The sequence below is a fragment of the Ictidomys tridecemlineatus genome, chromosome 12 (assembly GCF_052094955.1).
Source record: "Ictidomys tridecemlineatus isolate mIctTri1 chromosome 12, mIctTri1.hap1, whole genome shotgun sequence".
Taxonomy (NCBI): domain Eukaryota; kingdom Metazoa; phylum Chordata; class Mammalia; order Rodentia; family Sciuridae; genus Ictidomys; species Ictidomys tridecemlineatus.
Window position 1 is genome coordinate 114,589,153 of NC_135488.1, and position 20,864 is coordinate 114,610,016.

General features: G+C 43.5%; 1 protein-coding gene, 1 long non-coding RNA gene and 1 pseudogene across 2 annotated transcripts in view; 2 read left to right on the forward strand and 1 right to left on the reverse strand.

The window, feature by feature from the left end:
• Positions 1-798: 798 nt before the first annotated feature.
• On the forward strand, positions 799-2,934 carry LOC144369626 (uncharacterized). The gene is made up of 3 exons (XR_013429417.1): positions 799-923; positions 1,966-2,071; positions 2,569-2,934. It is a non-coding gene; the product is annotated as an uncharacterized LOC144369626 (long non-coding RNA).
• Positions 2,935-8,306: 5,372 nt separating this feature from the next.
• Ywhaq (tyrosine 3-monooxygenase/tryptophan 5-monooxygenase activation protein theta) overlaps positions 8,307-20,864 on the forward strand; it is a 32,150-nt gene continuing 19,592 nt past the window's right edge. Inside the window, exons 1-2 of the mRNA XM_078029703.1 lie at positions 8,307-8,467; positions 8,860-9,230. Coding sequence (XP_077885829.1) covers positions 8,937-9,230 — 294 coding nt within the window. The 5' untranslated portion in view covers positions 8,307-8,467; positions 8,860-8,936. The remainder of the gene's footprint in view (positions 8,468-8,859; positions 9,231-20,864) is intronic.
• LOC144369469 (purine nucleoside phosphorylase pseudogene) lies at positions 17,936-19,093 on the reverse strand (annotated as a pseudogene).

Genomic DNA, 20,864 nt, shown 5'->3' on the forward strand with positions numbered 1-20,864 from the left:
GTTCTACCTCTGAAGCCCCATCTTTTGTTGGAGAAATCCCCACTTTCCCTATCTTCATGGGAGAGAGAGCCCACTTCCTCTTAGGAAGATGTACATTCTATATACTTCCTTTCACAGCCTAGCTAGGAACTAGGTATGGCCGATGGCCAGATAGCACACCAGGATTCTGAATCTAGAGTGAATGACCTCAAGAAGCAGGGATTGTAGAGAATTCCTTCTCAGGGTCGTGACAAGGCTAGTGTCATGGATCTCAATGAGGATGGAACTAATGGCAGGGTCTGGAGTCGAGAGTACAGTGCCTAGTACTCATGGACTCAGGGAAGTGTGGTCTATTGTCAGCTGTCAGGGGCAGAAGCAACAGGGATCTCTCTGGGCAAGGTCTAAGGGTGGCTTTGGTCATAGATCCAGCTAAATACCGTCATAAGATCTGTTCATTCTCTCTCATACTATGGATGTGGTTCATCAGCCTTCCTCACCATCAGTAAGAAGTAACAGACTTACATTTAAGTTAAGTAGAGTAAGTTTTTGTAACTTACAAATGAAGTTTTGTTTTGATAGAACTCAGGACTTTGCAAGTGCTAGGCAAGAACTCTACTATGGAGCTACTCCCACAGCTCTCAAGATTCTGATATAGTAACTAATGTAGACCAAACTAGGTCCCTGGTCTACCTAAGGATGCATTTGTGAGCACCTCATAGGTACTCAGCAGTGTTTTAAAAAATCCAACCTCAATGTGCTTTTTGAAAGGAGGCTCTAAAGACCATGGAGCGATGACCTCATCTCGGTTGGCCAGACCTCCGAGAGTCCCGAGAGTCCCAGGCCGAGCTTCCACACCACTCTCCAATCCCCAGCCCTTGCAGGGCTGCCTGTGTGGCAGCTACAACTTCCAGCTGTAGGGAGCCAAGACTGCCTGCCTTAGCCTGGTGAGCTGAGTTTTCATTTCACTGACTTTCTGTATTTTTTTTTCTCCCTTAATCTCTCTCATTTTGTCTCATGGCTCAAGAAGGGACAAGTTGCTGCCTTTTCCCTTTATTTTAGGAAGTTTGTGTGACAGCTGTAGTAGCTGCTGCTGCTGGATTCTGTTTGAACACATTCCAGCAATTCACCCTCTGTATGATCCTTCAAAGTGACACTGGTTTCATCTGTCTGGCGATGGCATATCTGTTTCAGAACCAGGAGCAGGGAGAGTGGCTGGTGATCATTTGCTCATTAACATTGATTATAGCAATCACTGTCCCCAGGCAGGGAGAGCAGCTCGTGGCATATCAATGGCTGAGCAGGGTGGGGACATCTCCTTTCTTTCAGGGGCAGCTTTGGACAGAACAAGCTGTATTTTGTTTGCATATTCAGGGCCCCCAAATATCTAACCTGAGCTTACTCTGGTTAAAGGAAATTCAAAAAGTACCCAAATAAATCAGGGGTAACTATTCACAATCAAAAGGATTCTTTCCTCTGCACAAGGCTCTTCACTAAGCTCTCTTATTGCCAGACCTCATAGGGCAGTTGGGAGTTTGTTTATTGAGCTGAATGTGACTAAGGGGAAGGAGGGAGGTCAGGGGCTGCCTGCATCTTCCGGCCCCTCCCAGCTAGAGTCACGGGTGCCTCCAGCTGTGGGCTGGACCCCAGCCAGCGCCTGGAGGCATCCTGAGCAGCAGCTCAGCTCACCCTGTCCTTTGGCGCTCTCAGCTGACCCACCACTCCATCCAGGCTTTATTAACCCTTCCATTCAGTCACCCCTTTCCTGGCATCCAGTGTACCCACCAAGCACAGTGCGAAGCACAGGGGCTACATGTAGACAAATCATGTAGACAGATCACTTACCTATGGTGCCTTCTGCCAGTGGGCAAGTAAACCAGGAGAAGTGATACCAAATGACCACATGCTTAGGGGACATAGGCCAGGGGGCTCAGGCAGCTGGAAGAGACAAGAGCTCACAGAAACCCTGAGGAGTCTCATTTCTACTAGGACTAGAGGTGAGCAGGTGGCCAGGTGAAGATGTGGGGAAAGAAGGCGCGGCAGAAACAAATCCCACAGAGGCTGAAGCACAGGAGGAGGGGAGGAGCTGACTGAGGTGAGAGTGTTGACCAACCTCTCCTCCTCACACCTTCAGAACACCCTGGGGGAGGTCCCTCTACTGTGACCATCCCAGCACACAAATGGCAAACCTGAGGCATAGAGCAGTCAACTAGCCTGCCCAAGATCACATATCTAAAGAGCGATGGGGGCACCCCAGCCATCTGGCTCCCAAGTCTGCCGACACGCAGGGTCGCAGCTGAACGACACAGAGGGCTTGAGCACCAAAGAAACATGGGGGTTTTAACAGGGGCTCCCTGCAGAAGGAGCTGGTGGGCAGAGCAGCCAGCATCTGCATGTGCTAAAATGCACGAGCTTTTGGTGGCTGAAGGTGGAGGAGGCAAAGTCGTAGAAGAGGCTCCTCCTCTAGCCCTCGGTGCCTCATTCCCTGGGTGGTCTGCATTTCCACATTTCATCCAGAGTCACAGTCTTTGGACAGGGCCAAACCCCACTCCAGCACAAGGAGGAGCGCTGGAGCTTCCTCCCTTTCCGCAGGTGCTGTTGGGGCAGCGAGAAGGATGGACACGCAGACTTCCTCCACCTCGGCTGCACTCCTGTCTTCCTATAGAGGTCCCCTTCACTCTGAAGCCATCTGACGCCTGAAGTCTCTGCGGTGGCCCCAGCCCACACTCAAGTCTCCCTTCTCTCAACTCCCTTAGCACTTATTGTGAGAAGCACACAATCAACTCCTGTGTGCATTGTTCTCTAGCTGTTTTGTATTCATTCATCCATTTGACTATCCTGAATTGTCTGGAGATGAGTCATAATTTGGAAGATGGTTGAAGGTTTATTGTGTTATATGCCAAACTTAAAAAAAAAAATCTCCACACTCAGGACATTAAAAATACATCTTCTTTGCCATTTGCTGTGTCTACTCTTGCCTTCTCCTTATGCACCTCCCCACCATGCATTGAAAAATTGAGGAAATCAAGGACTTTCTGCTCATAGTCAGGCAAAAGGATGCTGGATTTGTCAAGATCAAGAAAAATAAAGATAATGGGATGTTTCAGGTTTGATGTAGCAGATACCTTTAAGCCTTGGTCATCACAGACAAGGGTCAGGCAGGGAAACTTAGCAATTCCTCTCAGGTTTGACAGTGGAGGAGCCAAAATAACCTGAAACTGATTTGAACTATATTAAAATTTAACAAATTAAAAAGAAAACATATGTACCTAGGTCCTGACTGAGACATACAGGCCATGTGTCCCTATATTAATTGGCCCTGTGCTCCTGGGTTTTTTCATCAGCTCTTTATAGGTTTGTTGCCACACCCTGACCACTGATTGCTTTACACAGGCCATGGAAGTGTCTGGATCCTAGGTCAGTACATGGAACAGGCCTGGGCTGGCCCCAAGGCCCCAGCTCTTCCTCTGCTTGGAATCATCTGCCAAGAAATGGAGTGGATTTCAGAGCACTCCTGTAATTCTTCCCAGTAGCCACTTCTGGACTGCTATGGGCTGCACCCCAGGCAATTGAGTATATAGAATTGCAAAGGGTGGACCCTTACTTGCCCTTCCCTGACCTCTAGGTTAGGTGCATCACTCTGTGCTCTCTGCCAAGCTCCTCGTAGGCACAGACAGTCTTAATCATTATGGAATTCCAGCTCCTAGGACAGCATCTAGTACAAGGTAGACCCTTGTGTATTTTGTTGAATGGATTAATGGGAAATGAACTCTGAGTTGGGGTTGAAGAGTGCTCAAGTACACACACGTGAGCATCACTGCAGGAACTTTGTGACTCTTTCAGATGCTTCCTTTGGGATCTTCTGTGCCAGCTTTAAGGTCCTCAGTATGCACCTCAAAGCAGGAACAACCTTGTGTTTACTGTATCTGCTGCTTCACCACAACAGCATCCTGGTGACTTTGGATGTGGTTGTGCATATAGTAAGCGTTCAATGTCTTCCTTCTCTGTAACTGGATATGCCACCCCTTGATGGTCTGGACTCACTCTCAGAACAATCCTTTGCTGAAAGCCAAGAATTTACGAGGGACATGGAGATGAGATGTAATTTTGCCTGCTGAAAAAACACAGTCCGATGGGGGAAGGTGGGTGAAGATGGGAGAGAAATATGTAAACAATCAAAGGGAATAGGCAAGGGACATGGAGGCCCCTCTCTAGCTGCAGATACGTGGAGCATGAAAACAGTTTCCATATGAAAATAAAGTCAGCCGCTGACTCACCAGTAGATATATACTTAGCCACCCATTAGCCTCAAAAAACTAAACATTGCTCCCAGGCCAGCAAACACTGGAGCGCCTGTCCTCCCTTGCAGCTCAGAGTCCTGCTTGTTGTAATAGACATTGAAATCAGACCTCTTTCTGAATCTTCACTCTAAAGTTTACTAATCAGGTAGGTCATTTAACCTCTTTGAGCTTTGGTTGAAGCAGTCATACTGTGGGGTAGTTCTGAGCCTTTGAGAGGGCATCAGCAAGAAGAAATCAAAAAAGAAAACACTTCACCTCAAAAAGCACAGGGTCTGGACAGGGAGGAGAGAAGCTGATAGTGTCTATTCATTTAAAATTATGAAAAGTTCTCCATATCATTTGTAAGTGATATTAGGGTTTTCCAGAGAAATGAAATCAATAGAACGTGTGTATGTGTGTGTGTGTGTGTGTATAGGTCCATAACTTGAAAAAACACACACACACAGACACACACACACACACACATATATATATATATATACTGGCTTATAGGCAGTTATGGAGGTTGGCAATTCCGAATCCAAATCTAAAATCTGGGCCAACAGGATGGAGAGCCAGGAGAGGAGATATTCTGGTTGGAGACAAAGTCATCTGCTGTAGAACCAGGGAGAATCTAGGCTGAGAATGAAGATTGAAGCAGTCTGCAAGAGCTTCCCTTCTTACTCAAAGGAGGCTGGTCTTTTTGTGCTATTTAGGCCTTTGATTAATTGGATGAGGCCCCCCCCCAGCTTTACAGAGATCGATTTGCTTACTCAAAATCCACTGATTTCAATGTTAATTTCATTCAAATATACCTTCATGGAAACATCCAGAATAATGTTTGACCAAATGTCAGGTACCATGTTGCAACCAAGATGACACACGAACTTAACCATCACACTGAACAAAACTGGGAATATGATCAGGCTCTCTAGATTTCCCCACCTGTCTCTGACCCTGTGGGATCTCCTTTAGCACTCCGGGGGAGGAGGGGAGGGAGGCAGCTCTGCCTGCCCACTGACAGAAGCACTGCTAGTAATTATGTGGGAAACTTGGGTGAAAAGCCCCATAGAATGTTTGTTTGTCAGTGAACAGCTGCCACATAGCAGAAGAGGAAGAAATTTCTCTCAGATGATGCTGAGCAAATAAACCACTGAAACAATTTATGAGAGTAAATTCAACCAGGAGGACCCATCCATTTCTAAATGTACACTGAATGTAGTCATTCTGCGGGCCATTAACTGCACTAATTACAACAATGATTCAAAAGATGAGCTTTCACTACCATTTTGTAAGGCTCCAAGGCTCCTGGCAGCAGGATGGGCATCTCTTCAGCCCCAAGCAGACAGAAAAGAGGCAAAAACCCACTGTTCCTGGACACATGCTATCACTTGGCATTCTCCTATGATAGCCTATTTACCCTCCACAACAACCCTTTGAGCTAGTGATTCTTTTCACAGGTTATAGGTTAGGAAACTGAGGATCAGAGACAATTGAGTGTCAAAAATCAATTCATAATAAATAGAAGGCCTGGATTTAGGATCCTCTGGTCCGAAGTTTAACAAAATCCCCCTTATCCAGCAGTTTCTTCTTACCAGATAATTTAGAAAAAATAACAAACACTTCAAATAAATAAGGCAGTAACTTCTTAATACTTTCTTTGTTAGTTCTCTGTTCCTAAGTTCTTCCAGCTCATTAGGTGTGATGCTTAACATGCTTCATATTTATTAGGATGCAAATCTCAGAGGACAGAGACTAGTCTGATTCTTTTTAGAAAGAGATAGCATCAGACACCCACAACAGCAGTTTAAGGGTGGGATTTGGCATTCATATCACAAGGGTGCCAATTACCCAGGTTCGGCTGCTCATTAGCCATGTATATGATTCTTGTATGTGATTTTGTATATGATTCTTGATCATCCTGTGCCTCAGTTTCCTTGTCTGTGAAATGTAGATGGTGATCTTATTAGTACCTACTTTGTATTGGCATTAAATAGATTGAGTTAATCCTTGAGACGGACTTAAAATAGTGCATGACACATGTAATTGATTACTCAATAAATGTTAGTTTTTCTATGTCCAGAGCCTTATTTTTCTCTAACCTGAATTCTTTCAGGCACAGAAGGCTTTCGAAATGCTGAAGGTCCCTTTGGGCCCTGAGAAATGCAATTTCACAGTATGTCATTGTTTCAAGCCATTTCACCCATAATTCCAGATGATCATAATTTATATAAGTTGGTGTTCAATGATTATTTGATTGGGTGAAAGCAAAAATTTTATTGATGGGTATATAGAGAAGCAAAAATCTTGACCAAGTTCACCTGGGGAGATGTCAGCAGAGCCCAGACTTTCTGAAAAGAAATTTAGTGTGTGTGCCCCTTCTGGGTACCCCTCACTACTGGCCACTGAGGTTCAACCCCTGAAAACTCCCTCAAGGAGCTCCCCCATTCCCCTCCACTAGTCTCCCCTTGTCTGGGGCTGTCTTTTATTTCAGGAATCTTAAAATTCACTGGTCATACAAGAAAGCATTTTATCTGACCTTCCACACACAAATTCTTTCCATTGGGATTTCTCTGTGTCCAGCTCCACCCCAGCCCACAGGGCCATAAATGCTCAAGTGTCTGCAGCCCAGCACCAGGGATTCCAGAAATAACAGCAGGCCTCCATTAGAATGCTGGAACATAGGAAGGCATTTCTGCCTTAAGAGCTGGCCGTTTCCAACCAGGCTTCTCCTGTCCATCAAAGCACAAAGCAACCTTTACAAGTGGACAGGGAAGGGTAGCTGGGAGGGAGTCTGAATTTCTGGAAAGTCTGCACCTCTCCCTTCCATCTGTCTGTACTCTCAGATCTTCCATTCTAGAGAGTCTCCAGGTCTGTTTCTCTCCACTTGGAATTCAAATTCTTTCGTGTCAGTGGCATTCCTTGCCTTTCTATGACCCATCCTCCCTTGGATATTCTGGAATAGGAAATCATAGCAGCATGAACCCAAATGGCAAATTTCATCATACAATCAGCAGGACAGCCACTTTACTCGGAAGTTGGGGGACTGGAGAAGTGCCAGAAGAAGAGAGAATAGCTTAAAAGGAAAGGAAAACACTAGCGATGGCCCTAAATACAAGTCATCTGGGGTGAGCAATCTCATTTCAGAAAGAAAATCACAAGTCAATGCCCAGGGAGAGAATATTAGTTTTACAAGTGTCCTCTCAAAAAAATATCAGGGAAAAAACAAAAAATGTGCCCACTGTTCACAGATACGTGAAAACACACACGTATGTATTATAAATAGATGGACAGATGCACAATCTGGAAAGGTAGGAAAGAAATGTAAAAATTACTTTTTATGATGGATAGTTGTGGGTTTTTTTTCCCCAAAAATGTGCTTAATGTCATTTCACATTTTAAAGAAAATCATGATACCTGGCATTGTCAGCCATAGAAAACCGGCCTGAATCTTCTACAAGGGAATTTCTGGTTTCTGGTGTCTGTCTGGAAACTTTATGTAAAAGCCATACTTAAGCCACTTTCTCCAGGGATTAATTGCTCTTTAATGGAGTTGGGATTATTTCTAATTTGCAGCTCTAACAGCAACGTCATTAAAGGCTGCTTTTAGCCTATTGAGCTCCAAACCATTGTCACGTATGCGAAGGTGGAGGACAGAAAGGCGCTTGTGCAACAAAACGGCCGATTAGGTCACCCTCCGAGGCCAACCGGAGCCGCAGCTGCAGAAGCCGTCCAGCTGCAGCGCACTATCTGCAGTGGCCGCCACATCAGGAGGCCCGGCGGCCGCCGCGGAGGTCGTGTGCGCCTCTGGGTCTCTTGCCGCACCCAGAAGTGCCGGGATGGCGGGGAGAATGAGGGGAGTTGGTAACAGCATCGCCATGGCAACAGTGACGTCCTTTTACCCTGGATCTAATTGGAGGAAACCCCGTGGCCGAAGCCGCAGCCTGCCGGCCAACCCAACTTGCCCAGGCCGACCCACCCTCCTAGCCTCCGCTTCCCCTCCCGCCCCGCCCCTGGCGCCCCCTTCCGCGCGCTCGGTCCTCATTGGTCAAGGACGGGGCGGGAGGTGGGACTCCCGGGGAGTCGCGGCACGCCATTGGACGGTAGCCTGTGCCTCGGCTCCGGGCTAGGCTGAGACGGGAGGGTCCTCTGCTAAAGCCAAAAGCAGATCAAAGTGGTGGGACTCGCGTCGCGGCCGCGGAGACGAGAAGGTGAGCGTTAGGGGTGGCCGCGGGCATCCTCTGGCCGTTCAGGGCCTGAGGACTGGGCAGGGGCGCAGCACTCGGGAGCGGCCGGCGGCCGCCGCTCGCCTCGGGGTCCGCTCCCGGCGGGAAGGTGCGGGGCCAACGGCCGCTTCCATTTTGGGCCGGCCGGGCGGGGGTGGCGGCCGCGGTTCGCGCCGGGTCCGCGCGCCGGCCTCCGCCTCCTCCCGCGCGCCCCACGAGCTCCCGGACGCCCGGCACGGGCGGGCGGGCGGGGGCGAGGGAAATTCAAGCGGGCCGCGTGTGCGGGAGACAAAGCGGGCGGCGGCGGCGGGCCGCATTGTCTGACGCGCTCCCCTCCCTCCTTTTTGTCCCCGCCGGCGCCGCCCCGCCCCTCGCAGCTCTCGAGGAGGAGGACTCCGGATCAGGGTCGGCGCTCGCCCTCGCTCGCCTCGCCCCCGGCCTCGGCCCCCGCGCCATGGAGAAGACCGAGCTGATCCAGAAGGCCAAGCTGGCCGAGCAGGCCGAGCGCTACGACGACATGGCCACCTGCATGAAGGCCGTGACCGAGCAGGGCGCTGAGCTGTCCAACGAGGAGCGCAACCTGCTCTCGGTGGCCTACAAGAACGTGGTCGGGGGCCGCAGGTCCGCCTGGAGGGTCATCTCGAGCATCGAGCAGAAGACCGACACCTCCGACAAGAAGTTGCAGCTGATTAAGGACTATCGGGAGAAAGTGGAGTCGGAGCTGAGGTCCATCTGCACCACGGTCCTGGTGAGTCGCGCAGCCCGGCGCCCAGAAGAGGCGGCGGGAGCCGGGACGCCTTTTGTGTGAGGCTCTTGGCTAAGGGTTTCGTGGGCACCGGGTGCCCGAGTTCGCCTTGTCGCGGGCTTGCCCTGGCCACCTCGGTAGGTTATTTCGTGCTTGGACTCACGAAGCCCTTTCCAGGTAAGTCTTTTCCCCGGTGCCCGGTTGCCAAAACTTTGAACCGTCGAGTAGTTCTGCACAGACTGAGAGTCGGCTTTGACCTTTCGGGGAAGACTGCTCCTGGGATCTGTGAGTCCTTTAGAAGTATTTGATCGTCAGCAGCCTTCAGATGGTTGAACGAAGGCCCCAGGATCTTTTTGATAAAGACTCCAGTAGGTTTTCCTCTCAAACCTAACGATGGAAAGGAAATCTAAGCAGATAGTTCATTTTTCCAGTAAGAATATCTGTTGAAGCTTCTCTCCTATTAAGAATGGAAGTGGAGGGAGCGTAAATGTGGAAAGAGCACAGCCAGGTATAAAGAGCAAAGTGTCCTGGCCACTTTCAGTATTTAATGACATTTCTCTAATGTATTGAAATGAATTCATTTCTGGTGTGGAGTAGGCAAGGAAAGCTTTCCAGGTTTTGAACTGACCAGTCTTAGCCAGGGTGACTGTTGGGTGGAGTAGGTGGCTGCTGTGATTCACCCTTATTATATATTTTTAGCTTTGTCATTGCACAGATCTTTTGATCAGTCATTTAAGTTTTAAAAATTTGCCAGCACTCCATTCTGTAATATAAGTTAAATGTTTTAATCATCAGTTACTTCTATAAATACAGTATGAAATACCTTATACAAAACTGGTATTTAAATGCCACTTTTACAAGATGCCTATTGATTTTTTAATGTTTATTCCAATTGTATTTTAGGTGGGCTTTGAAAGACAAGCATGCTAGATTGGTGTTTTTTAAAGGGGAATAGAAAAAAAATTTTTTTTCCAACCTTCTCTCCTTCAACAAATCAGACTGGTGCTTTTCTTCACCTTGTAAAAAACTTCTTTAACCTACCTGTTTTTCTAAGACAAATATAGGTGACCCAAACCTAATCATGGCTGATGGAAATAGCTGGCAAAGGGGCAAAAAGGCAATGCAGAGAGTGTAATAAAGTGGAGAAAGCTTTATATTATTTGCTATGTGAAGGCAAGATTTAGCTTCAGTCCTGGCTTGGCATAGGGGAGGGACTTTCCTCATTGAACTTGGGCACTCAACCACTGAGCCACATCCCCAGCCCTATTTTTTATTTTAGAGGCTGGGTCTTGCTGAGTTGCTTAGCAACTTCACCATTGCTGAGGCTGGCTTTGAACTTGCGATCATCCTGCCTCAGCCTCCCAAGCTGCTGGGATTACAGGTGGGGTGATGGCGCCCTGCTGAGGAGGCACTTTTAAAAGCTCTTCTATCCAAATTGCTTTTATTCAAGAAATTTGTGATCTTGAAGATGATGAGACCTCAATGACATTAGTTATTGACAGCATTATCTTTTGTCAAGAGAAATCTCAAGAATCTCTTATACTGACAGTGATTTCTAGGTATGTATTGCTTTTGAACATTCTCAAAAGCGTGGTTCAGTTGCTTTTCTATTATTAGTTTGAGGTTTGTTAGTTACCCTGTGTGATTCAGAATTATAGTTTCCCTGTTTGCTAGCAAGTTTACTCTGAGCCAAAGGGGTATTCCTTTTATTTTGTGGCTCTTATAAATTTTGGGTTTTATGATGGCCTAGGTCAGTGGTAGAGAGTTTTGCTTCATTATGTGGTTTGAGGGACCAGGTATATTAGAATAGACCTTTCATGAAAATCATTTTAATAAGAGAACCCCTGAAATTAGGACAGTTTTTTTTTAAATACCAAGAGGAAATAGAAGAGGTTAACTTGATTAATCTGAGACACTGATGCATAAATTAAACATATTCTTAGTAAAATGGCTTATGAAACTTATTTTGGCTTGATGGCCAACCTATTAAAAAAATCACAGAAGGGCCTGGGATATGGCTCAAGCGGTAGCACGCTTGCCTAGCATGCGTGCGGCCTGGGTTCGATCCTCAGCAGCACCACATACCAACAAAGATGTTGTGTCCGCCGAGAACTAAGAAAAAATAAATAAATGTTAAAATTCTCTCTCTCTCTGTCCCCCTCTCTCACTCTCTCTTTAAAAAAAAAAAAAAAAAATCACAGAAAAGCACATCTTCAGGTTGACAACTATAAGTGAGAGCTCACTGTGTGAAAGGCATTGCACCAGGCAGTGTAGGGAGGAACAAAGCAGAGAACCATAGGTTTTTGCATATGAAAAATGCATGAACGTGAATTATATAAGATAATTCCCATAAAATGGTTCTAAACAAAATGCTGTGTAGTGTAAAGAAAACAGAAACCTCAGAAAACGCTTCACAGAGGTAGTGGCTTTGGGGTAAGCATTGAGGGAAGAGGTTTGGGAGGGGCTGTAAATATTCTAGGCAGAAAAGGTTAAAGTGAGGTTTTCCTCATTTAACTGGCAGAGGGGAGATGTTAAAAGATTTCCTGAATGGTGTACATGTGGCAGCATCAAGAATTCATGGCCTATAATTGGATCTCACAGACAAGGAAGTGATAGACAAATGAACAAGAGTCTTAAGATTGATAGCAATTTCTGTATTTATTTGTTTGCAGTGCTGGGGACCAAACTTGGCCTTGCTCATGCTAGGCAAGTGCTGTACCACTGAGCTACATCTCCAGCCTTAATGCTTTTTTTAAGAATTTGACAGAGTCTGTTGAAATAATGAGGAAAGAAGAGTGAAGCCTAAAGTTTCTGAACGTGCATGCTGAAATGGGATTTTCTTTATTCCTTTGGTGAATAGGAAGGAGAATTTGGTGTGAAGGAAGTAGGTGAGACTGACATATGGTTGTAGAAGATTAGATAAAGAGTAACATGAAGGGACCAGCTACATTTTTGATCCAGAATAGCAGAGATTCTGAGCCTCTTCTTTCCCTTTCATAGAGTAAGTTGGAGGTGGAAATTCTTTTGATCATTTATTCAAAATGCACAATGTGTACAACCCTCAGCCTATTTAATAATCACTATATTGAGAAGGTTATTAATGAACTGTGAAATCAGAAAAAAAATATTAAAAACAAATGAGTACTATAAAGAGCAGAGGAAATTAAGAGGGTCAGAGTGGCCAAAACCAGGTTCTTAGTGGAGATCTGAGAGAAATTATCAGGTTATCTCTGTTACTGTCATTTGTTCACCAGGATTGGGATAGAATATCTAGATCTTTTCCAATCTTTATATTTGGGGGCTAGGTAAAGTTAAATAGACCTGGTCATTCTACCTGTACTCTGACTTTCTACCTGTAGTAAAGTCCAAGTTGAAGAACATGTCAAGGATAAATGAAATATTGAAAAACTAGTGACTAATGAAATGATTTCAGAAAGTAGTAATGTAGAAGTCATTAGTGATCTTAATGTTGGGAATTATTAAGAACTTGGATGTGAAGTAAGGGCAGATCAGAGAAATCAAAGGTTCCAAAAAGCCCCTGTGGAACAAAATCTAACATTTACAAAGTTCGTGACCTGAGAATAAGAACCAGACTTTTAGTGTATATACAAGATATAGTTTTTGTCTTAAACATCACTGTATTATCCTCTCCTATAGACTAATTTCAGTAGTCTGCTTAAGTATAATGCAGTTTCAAAAATTGAATTTTCTCTCTCTCTTTTTTTTTTTTAATTAGAATCACTTAAAATAGCATATAGAGAATTTCTTAAAAGTCTGTGTGGTTGTGTAACAGCTCTGTAACCTTATTTTAGTAATTTGTTTAAATTTAGTTGTGTTCAAAATTAAATTAATCTCTTTTAATGAAAATGTGACTCCTATGCTGGTCATTATTTTGGAGTGGGATTGATGTGGTGTAGTTAAATTTTAATGTGACTTTGTTGGCATAATGGGAAAAGTGTGAGGTCTGGAATCAGTTTTTTTAATTATTTCTACATCCCACCTTACAGTTTGGTGAGTACTGGCAAGTTTCTTCATCTCTCAGCCTTTCTTTTCATCTTAAATTGGTGATAGTGATGCCTATCTTTATAGGGTTGTAGTTAGAATAATAGATAATAATTAATGTATATTGGGCATTTACTACCTACTGCACATTTTTTATGTACTTTACATACTTATTCTGCTTCCAGAATTAGATTGATAAGTGTTACTATTTTTAAATTGAGAGAACTGAGAGGCATAAGGAAGTTAGTACCTTGGTCAAGCTAGTAAGTAGTAAGTAGTAGAGTTAAGTATTTGAATCTAAGTTGATCCCAGATGAAATGAAATAAAACAAAGCAGCCCTTTAAGGTACATGGTAGCTGACTTAAGACTCATACTACAGTATGAGTCTTGGGGAGTGTAATTTATGTTTTTCAATAAATAGAAAACATTAAGGTTTATAACTTAGGAGGAAATTCTTTGGACTAAATGCTCAGTCTCTATAATACTGAGGACTTCCTTATTTATTTATAAGGATATTGCAATAAGATTTAAAAGCTTTTAAAAGACTTTTGGGTGTGTTACCCTTAGATTGTAAGCTTATTGAAGCTGAGAGTTGTGTGTGGGTTTTGTTTGTTTTTTAATAAAAAGTAAAACGAGCTGGGTATGGTGAAACCCCAGCTACTTGGGATAGTGAGGCAGAAGGGCTATATGATCAAGAACAGCCTGGGCAGGGCAACTTTGTGAGACCTGTCTCAAAATAAAATAAAAAGTTCTTGGGAAATAACTCAGTGGTAGAGAACTTGCCTAGCATGCTGGAGGTCCTGGCACCAAAACTAGAACAGAAAGTAAAGTCGAATGGAATATGGTAAGTGTAAGCTTAGATCAGTATTTCTCAACCATGATATTTTGCCCACTCTCCTTCCCCTAGGAAACTTTTGGCCACATCTGTAGACATTTTTTGGTTGTCAAGACTAGGAAGTGAGAGGAATGCTGAACATGTGTGCTACTGTCTTTTTGTGGGTAGAAGCCTGAATGCTGCTAAGCATCATAAAAGGCACAAGGACCCCCACCACCACACACACACAGACACGCTGCCCCAAGAGTTATCTCCCCCCAATGCCAATAAATACCAAAATTGAGAAGCAATTGTGTTAAAATGAACTCTAATAAGTTGTACTGAATGTGTGCCTGTCCCTTGGGGTTCTATTAATGTTTTGGCATCTTACCTGAACTATATTTATCTAGACTTGTTACTTTCTCCCTTGTCAATACTCTGTGCGGGTAGCTATAGTTCACCTTGCTGAAATATACTTAGTGAGTCCTATATTTTCCAAGTGCCACTTGATGAGTACCTCTGAAAGCCCTGAAATTTGTTCTTTTAAAAACTTGGCCCAGCAGCTTGTGAGGTTGAGAGGTAGGAGGATCACAAGTTCAAAACCAGCCTCAGCAACTTAGCAAGGCCCAAAGCAACTCAGTGAGACCCTGTCTCTAAATAAAATACAAAATAGGACTGGGATGTCGCTTAGTGGTTAAGTGCCCCTGGGGTTCAGTCCCCCGTACCAAAAAAAGAAAAAAACTTGGCACAGAAAGAAAAGACCACCTGAAATCTGTTAGGAAAATTAATGAACTGCAAATATTCGGCCCCTTTCATAACACCCACTAATAGTGTGGCATATGTGGTCTACACTTTTAACCCTGTGGTCTGTTTATTTGCATATTCTATAATTTTACTGAATTACTAATACTCTATTGAAATTTACGTTTTAAACAACTTTCTCCATTATAAGCAACACTGGGAACAACATCCTTTTTGCATGCTTTATATTAGGATTTACTTGTAAAATTCTCAGTGAAATTTCCATATTAAAAGATTTGCATTTCCCTAGAAAGCCCTCTGAAAAGATTGTGAGTTTACACTGTCAGCAGCAGTGGTTGAGAATGGTCATTTCTCTTTACCCCTTCTCAAGCACAGGTAGGTAGTAAGGATAACAAAAATCTACTTACTGGAAGCATCAAACTGTTACCTCCATGTTTATTTAGCATCCGATGTAATGAGGACTACCTTGTTTCTCACAAAGGGCTAGTTATCACAACTAACTTTCACCTCATGTAGTTCCACTTATAAAATGATACCATAGCATGGGATTTGTTAGTTCATAGTGTTTACTAGTTGGGAAAATCTTGATTATGTATGATGTTCTTTTATGATATTTATCATTAAGATCAGTTTTTACATTTAGCAAAGTGACAACAGAAAATATCTTTGAGTTGGCACTGTTGTTTTATCTATCACTTCAGAATAATGAGAGGTAGGGATGAAGTAGAAATTCTTTGTATTATTCTCTCTTTCTGTATGTTTAAGCTTTACTATAATAAAAGAGGTGGGTTCCCTCCCCTAGATGTTTACATAAGATAGATGAACACATAAGTCTAGAAAAAGGCTGTTCAAGAATATCCAGCCAGGTGCAATGGCACCTATAATGTACACCTGTAATCCCTGAGGCAGGCATGTCACCAGTTCAAATCCAGTCTCAGCAACTTAGTGAGGCACTTAGCAACTCAGCAAGACCTTGTCTCTAATAAAATATTAAAAAGGGGGGCTGGGGATGTGTCTCAGTGGTTAGGCACTCCTTGATTCGATCCCCAGTACTTATATATATATAATCTCCATAGCAGCTGTATTCTAAGAGCAGAAAGCTGAAACATTCCAATAATAGGAAAATGGATAGATACTGGCATGTTAGTAAATGGAATACTACTTAGTGATAAAGAAATGAACTACTGAAACGTTACAATATGAGTGAATTTCAAAAACATGGAAAGTGAAAGAAACTGCATGAAAAATTACTTAGTGTGTGATTCCATGTATATGAAATTTTAGAATAAACGAATTTTATATGATTCAAGAGAAGACTAGTGGCCTCTGGGGAAGAGGCACGTGGTTGACTAGGAAGGGACTGGGGAAAACCTTCTCGGATGTTTATGGTTCTTTGTTACAGGTTTTGGTTACACAAGTACATGCATCTCTCAGCATCCCACTGTACATCTAGGTTGTGCATTGCGTTGTATGTAAATGTAGAAGGTTAATGATAGGATCTAGGTGGAGGGCACATGAGTATCCACTGAAAGTGTTGGTTGCTATGTATTGAGGTATGGTACTCCACATCACTGACTGGGTATATCTACAGCCACCAACAAAAACAAGTACTGCAGCCTGTGTTTTGTCCTCAAGATATGAGAATGTACAGAAAGGTGAGATATCCACTTACAAGGTGTGGTTGATAAACTTGCATTTGGTGATGAGGGTTAGACTGACAGAATTACAAGTTGCTGACTTCCATAATGGACCATATTCTAGGGCAGTGGTTCACACACTTGGTCTCAGGACTCCTTTGTACAACTCAAAAAATCGTGGCCCTTGGGGCTGAGGCTATGACTCAGTGGTAAAGCACTTTACTGGCACGTGTGAGCTACTGGGTTCGATCCTCAGCACCACATAAATAAAATAATGGTATTGTGTCCATCTACAACTAAAACAATATATATTTTTTTAAAAATATCATGGCCCTTAAAAGTTTTTTTTATATAGATTAAATCTATAGATATTTTACATGATTACAAATTTAATAGAAGTTAACTTTTTTTTTTTTCCAAAGAAAACACTTTATTAAAGACAATGTTCAGCTGGGTTGTAGCTCCTGCCTGCCATGCCAACTACTTGGCCCAGGTCCAATGCAGGGAGCCAACTTCCCAAGCAGGTCTCAGCAATGGCTAAGCCTCTGGCAGCTCCCCAGACTCCCGTCTCCCTTGGGGGCCCTTTGGAAGGGGGGAATCAAAGGCACAGGGAACCCAGGCAACACTGAAAAGTCTGTAAATCTCTGAATTCCCTCAGTAGCTGAGGGTTAGGATTGGACATTTCCCCAATTGGAACAGGAAATTCAAAACTACAAAACTACTGGCCACTAGAAATTCTGCATATTGAAAATAGGCTAGACTTAAGGGTCACATCTAGGGGAAACCACATTCCCATTTAACCCCTGCATGTCCTCTTTAGGCGGGGGTTCCTAGTAGGGTGCATGAGACCAGGATTCTCAACCTCTGGCCTTCTCAATATGCTAGTCTTCATGTGAACAATTAGCTGAGGCCAGGGTGGGCATGCTCAAGGCTGTAATCCCTAGAGGACTGCAGCAATAGTAGGCGAGCCTAGACAATTTCACCAGACTCTCCCAAAGGGCTGAGATGTGGCTCCGGGATTAGCACCACTGGGTTCAATTGCAGGAACCAAAGGAGGAAGAATTAGCTTACTGTGGGGGCATGAAGTCTTATTGAGGGCAGGACATTGTGCAGAAGTCACAGGCTCCTGGAGGCCACCTCAGACAGCAAGAAGTTAACATTTTTAAATTATAAAACATACAAAATAAAATTTACTATTTTAAGTGTTCCATTCTGTGGCATTAACTATGTTCATACTGTGTGCAACCCATCTATCAGCAGAACTTTCTTATCTCCAACTCTAGACCCCATTAAACACTGTATTCTTTATCCTCAACCTCTGCCAATCACCATTCTTCTTTTTGCTTTATGAAATTTGACTGCTGTAGGTACCTCGAGTGAGTAGAATCAATTTTTCTAAAAAAAGAATAACAACAAAATTAGAATAGTAGCATTGCTGTACATTACATTCCCAACTACACACTATTTTTAAAAGAATTTCATCTCTCCTTATTCTTAAAACATGATAGTATTAAATAAAGTCGTGAAATTTAAAAAACTACATCATACCACAAGCATATCCATCCATATGTGTGATAGAATATGGGTTCCAGCTCTTACAGAACAGAAGTGAAAGTAAACTACTTTGGGAAGACAACTAAGCAAGAGGATCTGGTACTAGAAGAGTCTGGTAGGAGAAAGTGGGCAAGGTGAAAGATAAGGATCTGCTCCTTTCCTTTCTGTTACTACATAAGAGCAGGGCATATGACCCCAGCTCAGGGCCGAAGTATGTAGTAACTACTTGGATCCCATTAGGAGCCAGACCAGTGTTGGTCAACTGGTATGGCCAGGGGGTAGAATACTGACCACAAAAATGGAGACAAACAGTTTCTGTGCAGCTTGTTTCCCAGCCTCTAATATTCCTTGTGATTGGCCTTCTCCAGGTTTTCATAATCTACGATAACCTTATTAATGATGAGAGAGAAACCAAAGTCCACAGTGCTGTGCAACTGTAACTTCTGGTACTGTGCTCATGCCAGCAGCATCCACTCACCATGCTTCTGCAGCAGATGACATTCTGCCACAGTCTCAAAATTGGGGCCTGTCACCAACATGTAGGTACTTTCACGTAGCTCCCCTATTTGTTTCTAGGTACTGAGAGCCTTCTGCCTCGTATTCTAGTTGTAAGCATCAGACATGGCAGGAAAATGAACTCCAAATCTTTGGTCATTAAGCCCTTTGAGAGGGATCTGGCCACAGAGGCCAGTTAGTTTAATGTGATTATGGATCAGCAAGATATCTCCAACCTCAAACTTGAGGTTGAGTCCTTCAGCTGCATTGTGACTGCCAAGGTGTCCACACCTGGAAGCCAGAAGACCCTCACAGGGAGTGTCACCTTCCAGAGTGGGTGTCCTTCATACATGTGGAACCTGTCCTGCTTCATCACATGCATTGTTGTTCAGGAACCCAAACCCTAGTCTGCCAGCGTGACCTTGACCTGGCGCTGTTTATCTCACTATTGTCAAAGACCTGGGCCTGGTTGAATCTGTCAGAGCTTCTAACCCAGATCCATGGATCACTGCTAGTTGAGGTCAAGAGAGAAACCATTCTGATAATCTTTCATGTTCTGCTGTACCTTGTGCAGATGAACTTTTATGAGCAGCTGCCAAGTTTTTCTGCAGATCTCTTCTTGTATACAATTTCACTTGGAAAGACTGGTTTCTCAAGAATCGTGTGCAGTTGTCAGTTCCTGGGATGATGCTTCTTTTTTTTTTTTTTTTTTTTTGGTGTGACCTCTCTAGTTGGCTTAGACAGAACTCTCTGAGCAGTAAAGACTATATGCTTTTCGCTGAACTTTTTCTCCAATTCATGCACTAGCTGGACTTGGATTTTTCTGGAAAGATTTCATTTGAGGACCTGGAACAAAAGTTACATCTTTCTGGCTATCTCCAACTTAGCTCTCCTTGGCTGCTGTGATGTTGAGTTCCTGCAGCTGGGCCTCAAGATCTGAGTTTAGCTCTAGCTCTGGCTTCTTGCCTTGGGCTTCATCATCAAGGTGCTGAACTGAAGAGGTCTTGGTCCTGGGGGAGCACCCAGACAGGTTCAGCAGGCAGGGCCTGCTGCCCTGAAGGACTTCAGAGGGCCTTCCTTGCTAAGTTGCCTAGCAGTGATTTATTTTTGCTCAAGGCAGGTTTCTGAACTCTGCTTTTAATGTGAATGGTCTTGTAGGTGTTTATAAAACAATATTTCAGCCAGATTACAACTAGTTTCCTTTTAATTCATTATCAGCATATCAGAGCAGCAGATTCAACTGCCAAATCTGTTGAGTCTGATGGACCTACTAGGGTTGTGAGTACCAGCCCTCTGATATTTTTGATAAGATATAGTACTTTTTCCTGTGGTGGTAGAATTTATGATTAGAGAATTTATGAAGAAAATAGGAATAAGGGAATGAATGATGGTCACAAATTATCCATAAGAGCCCTGAACTTTTTTGTAAGTACTGTTGAACCATTTTTGTCTTGTGTGCTTTTTTTGTTAGTGGTTTTTTAACATTTTCAAAAATAAAACAACACTAAAAATTGTAGCACCATTTAAAATTCTTTGTAATGGTTACCACACAATAAATTTTTCTGAAGGAAATTCATTCCTCTGAGGAACTTAAAAAAAAATAATTGAATCACCTTCCTCTACAGTTTTAAAGAAAAGTTCATAAAATTGTTTGGGGGCAGTAGAATGCACCAAGCTCATAAAAGGCTGTCCAGTCCTCCATAAGACACTATTGTACTGTAGCAGATGTTAGGCTGATGGCAACATTATTGTAAATTTTGTCTGTGTCTTGGAATAGAGGTGGCTAGGGATCTTGTGGACCAGGAAAAAGGATTTAGGAATTTTATTTGGGGCAGACAAGTAAGTTCTTTCTTGTTATACAAAATGTTGGATTTTTTTTTACCTTCTTCCTCCTCCCTTTGTCTCTTAGCCTATAGGTTTTCACTCAAATTTGCCCACAATTTCCATTTTGCTTATTTTTGCTTTCACTGTAACTTAAATGGCAAATACTCACTTAGGTCTAAAGAGTATATAAATTCCTTGACATCAGGACAACTTATATTAATTCATGACTTTTTTGGGGAGGTACTGGGACTTGAACCCAGCTTAACCACTGAGCCACATCCCGTGCCCTTTTCATTTTTGAGACAGGATCTCAAAATTGCTTAGGGCCTCACTTAAGTTGCCGAGGCTGGCCTTGAACTTGCAATCCATCCTTTTGCCTTAGCCTCCTGAGTTGCTGGGATTATAGGTGTGAGCCACCATGCTCGGCCTCATGACATTATTTTAAGAAGTATTCTAGCTGATGTTGGGTCTTTTTTTGGTACTATTAGAATCAGACCCCAAACCAGACATGATACGGTGTACACCTGTAATCCCTGCAACTCTGGAGAC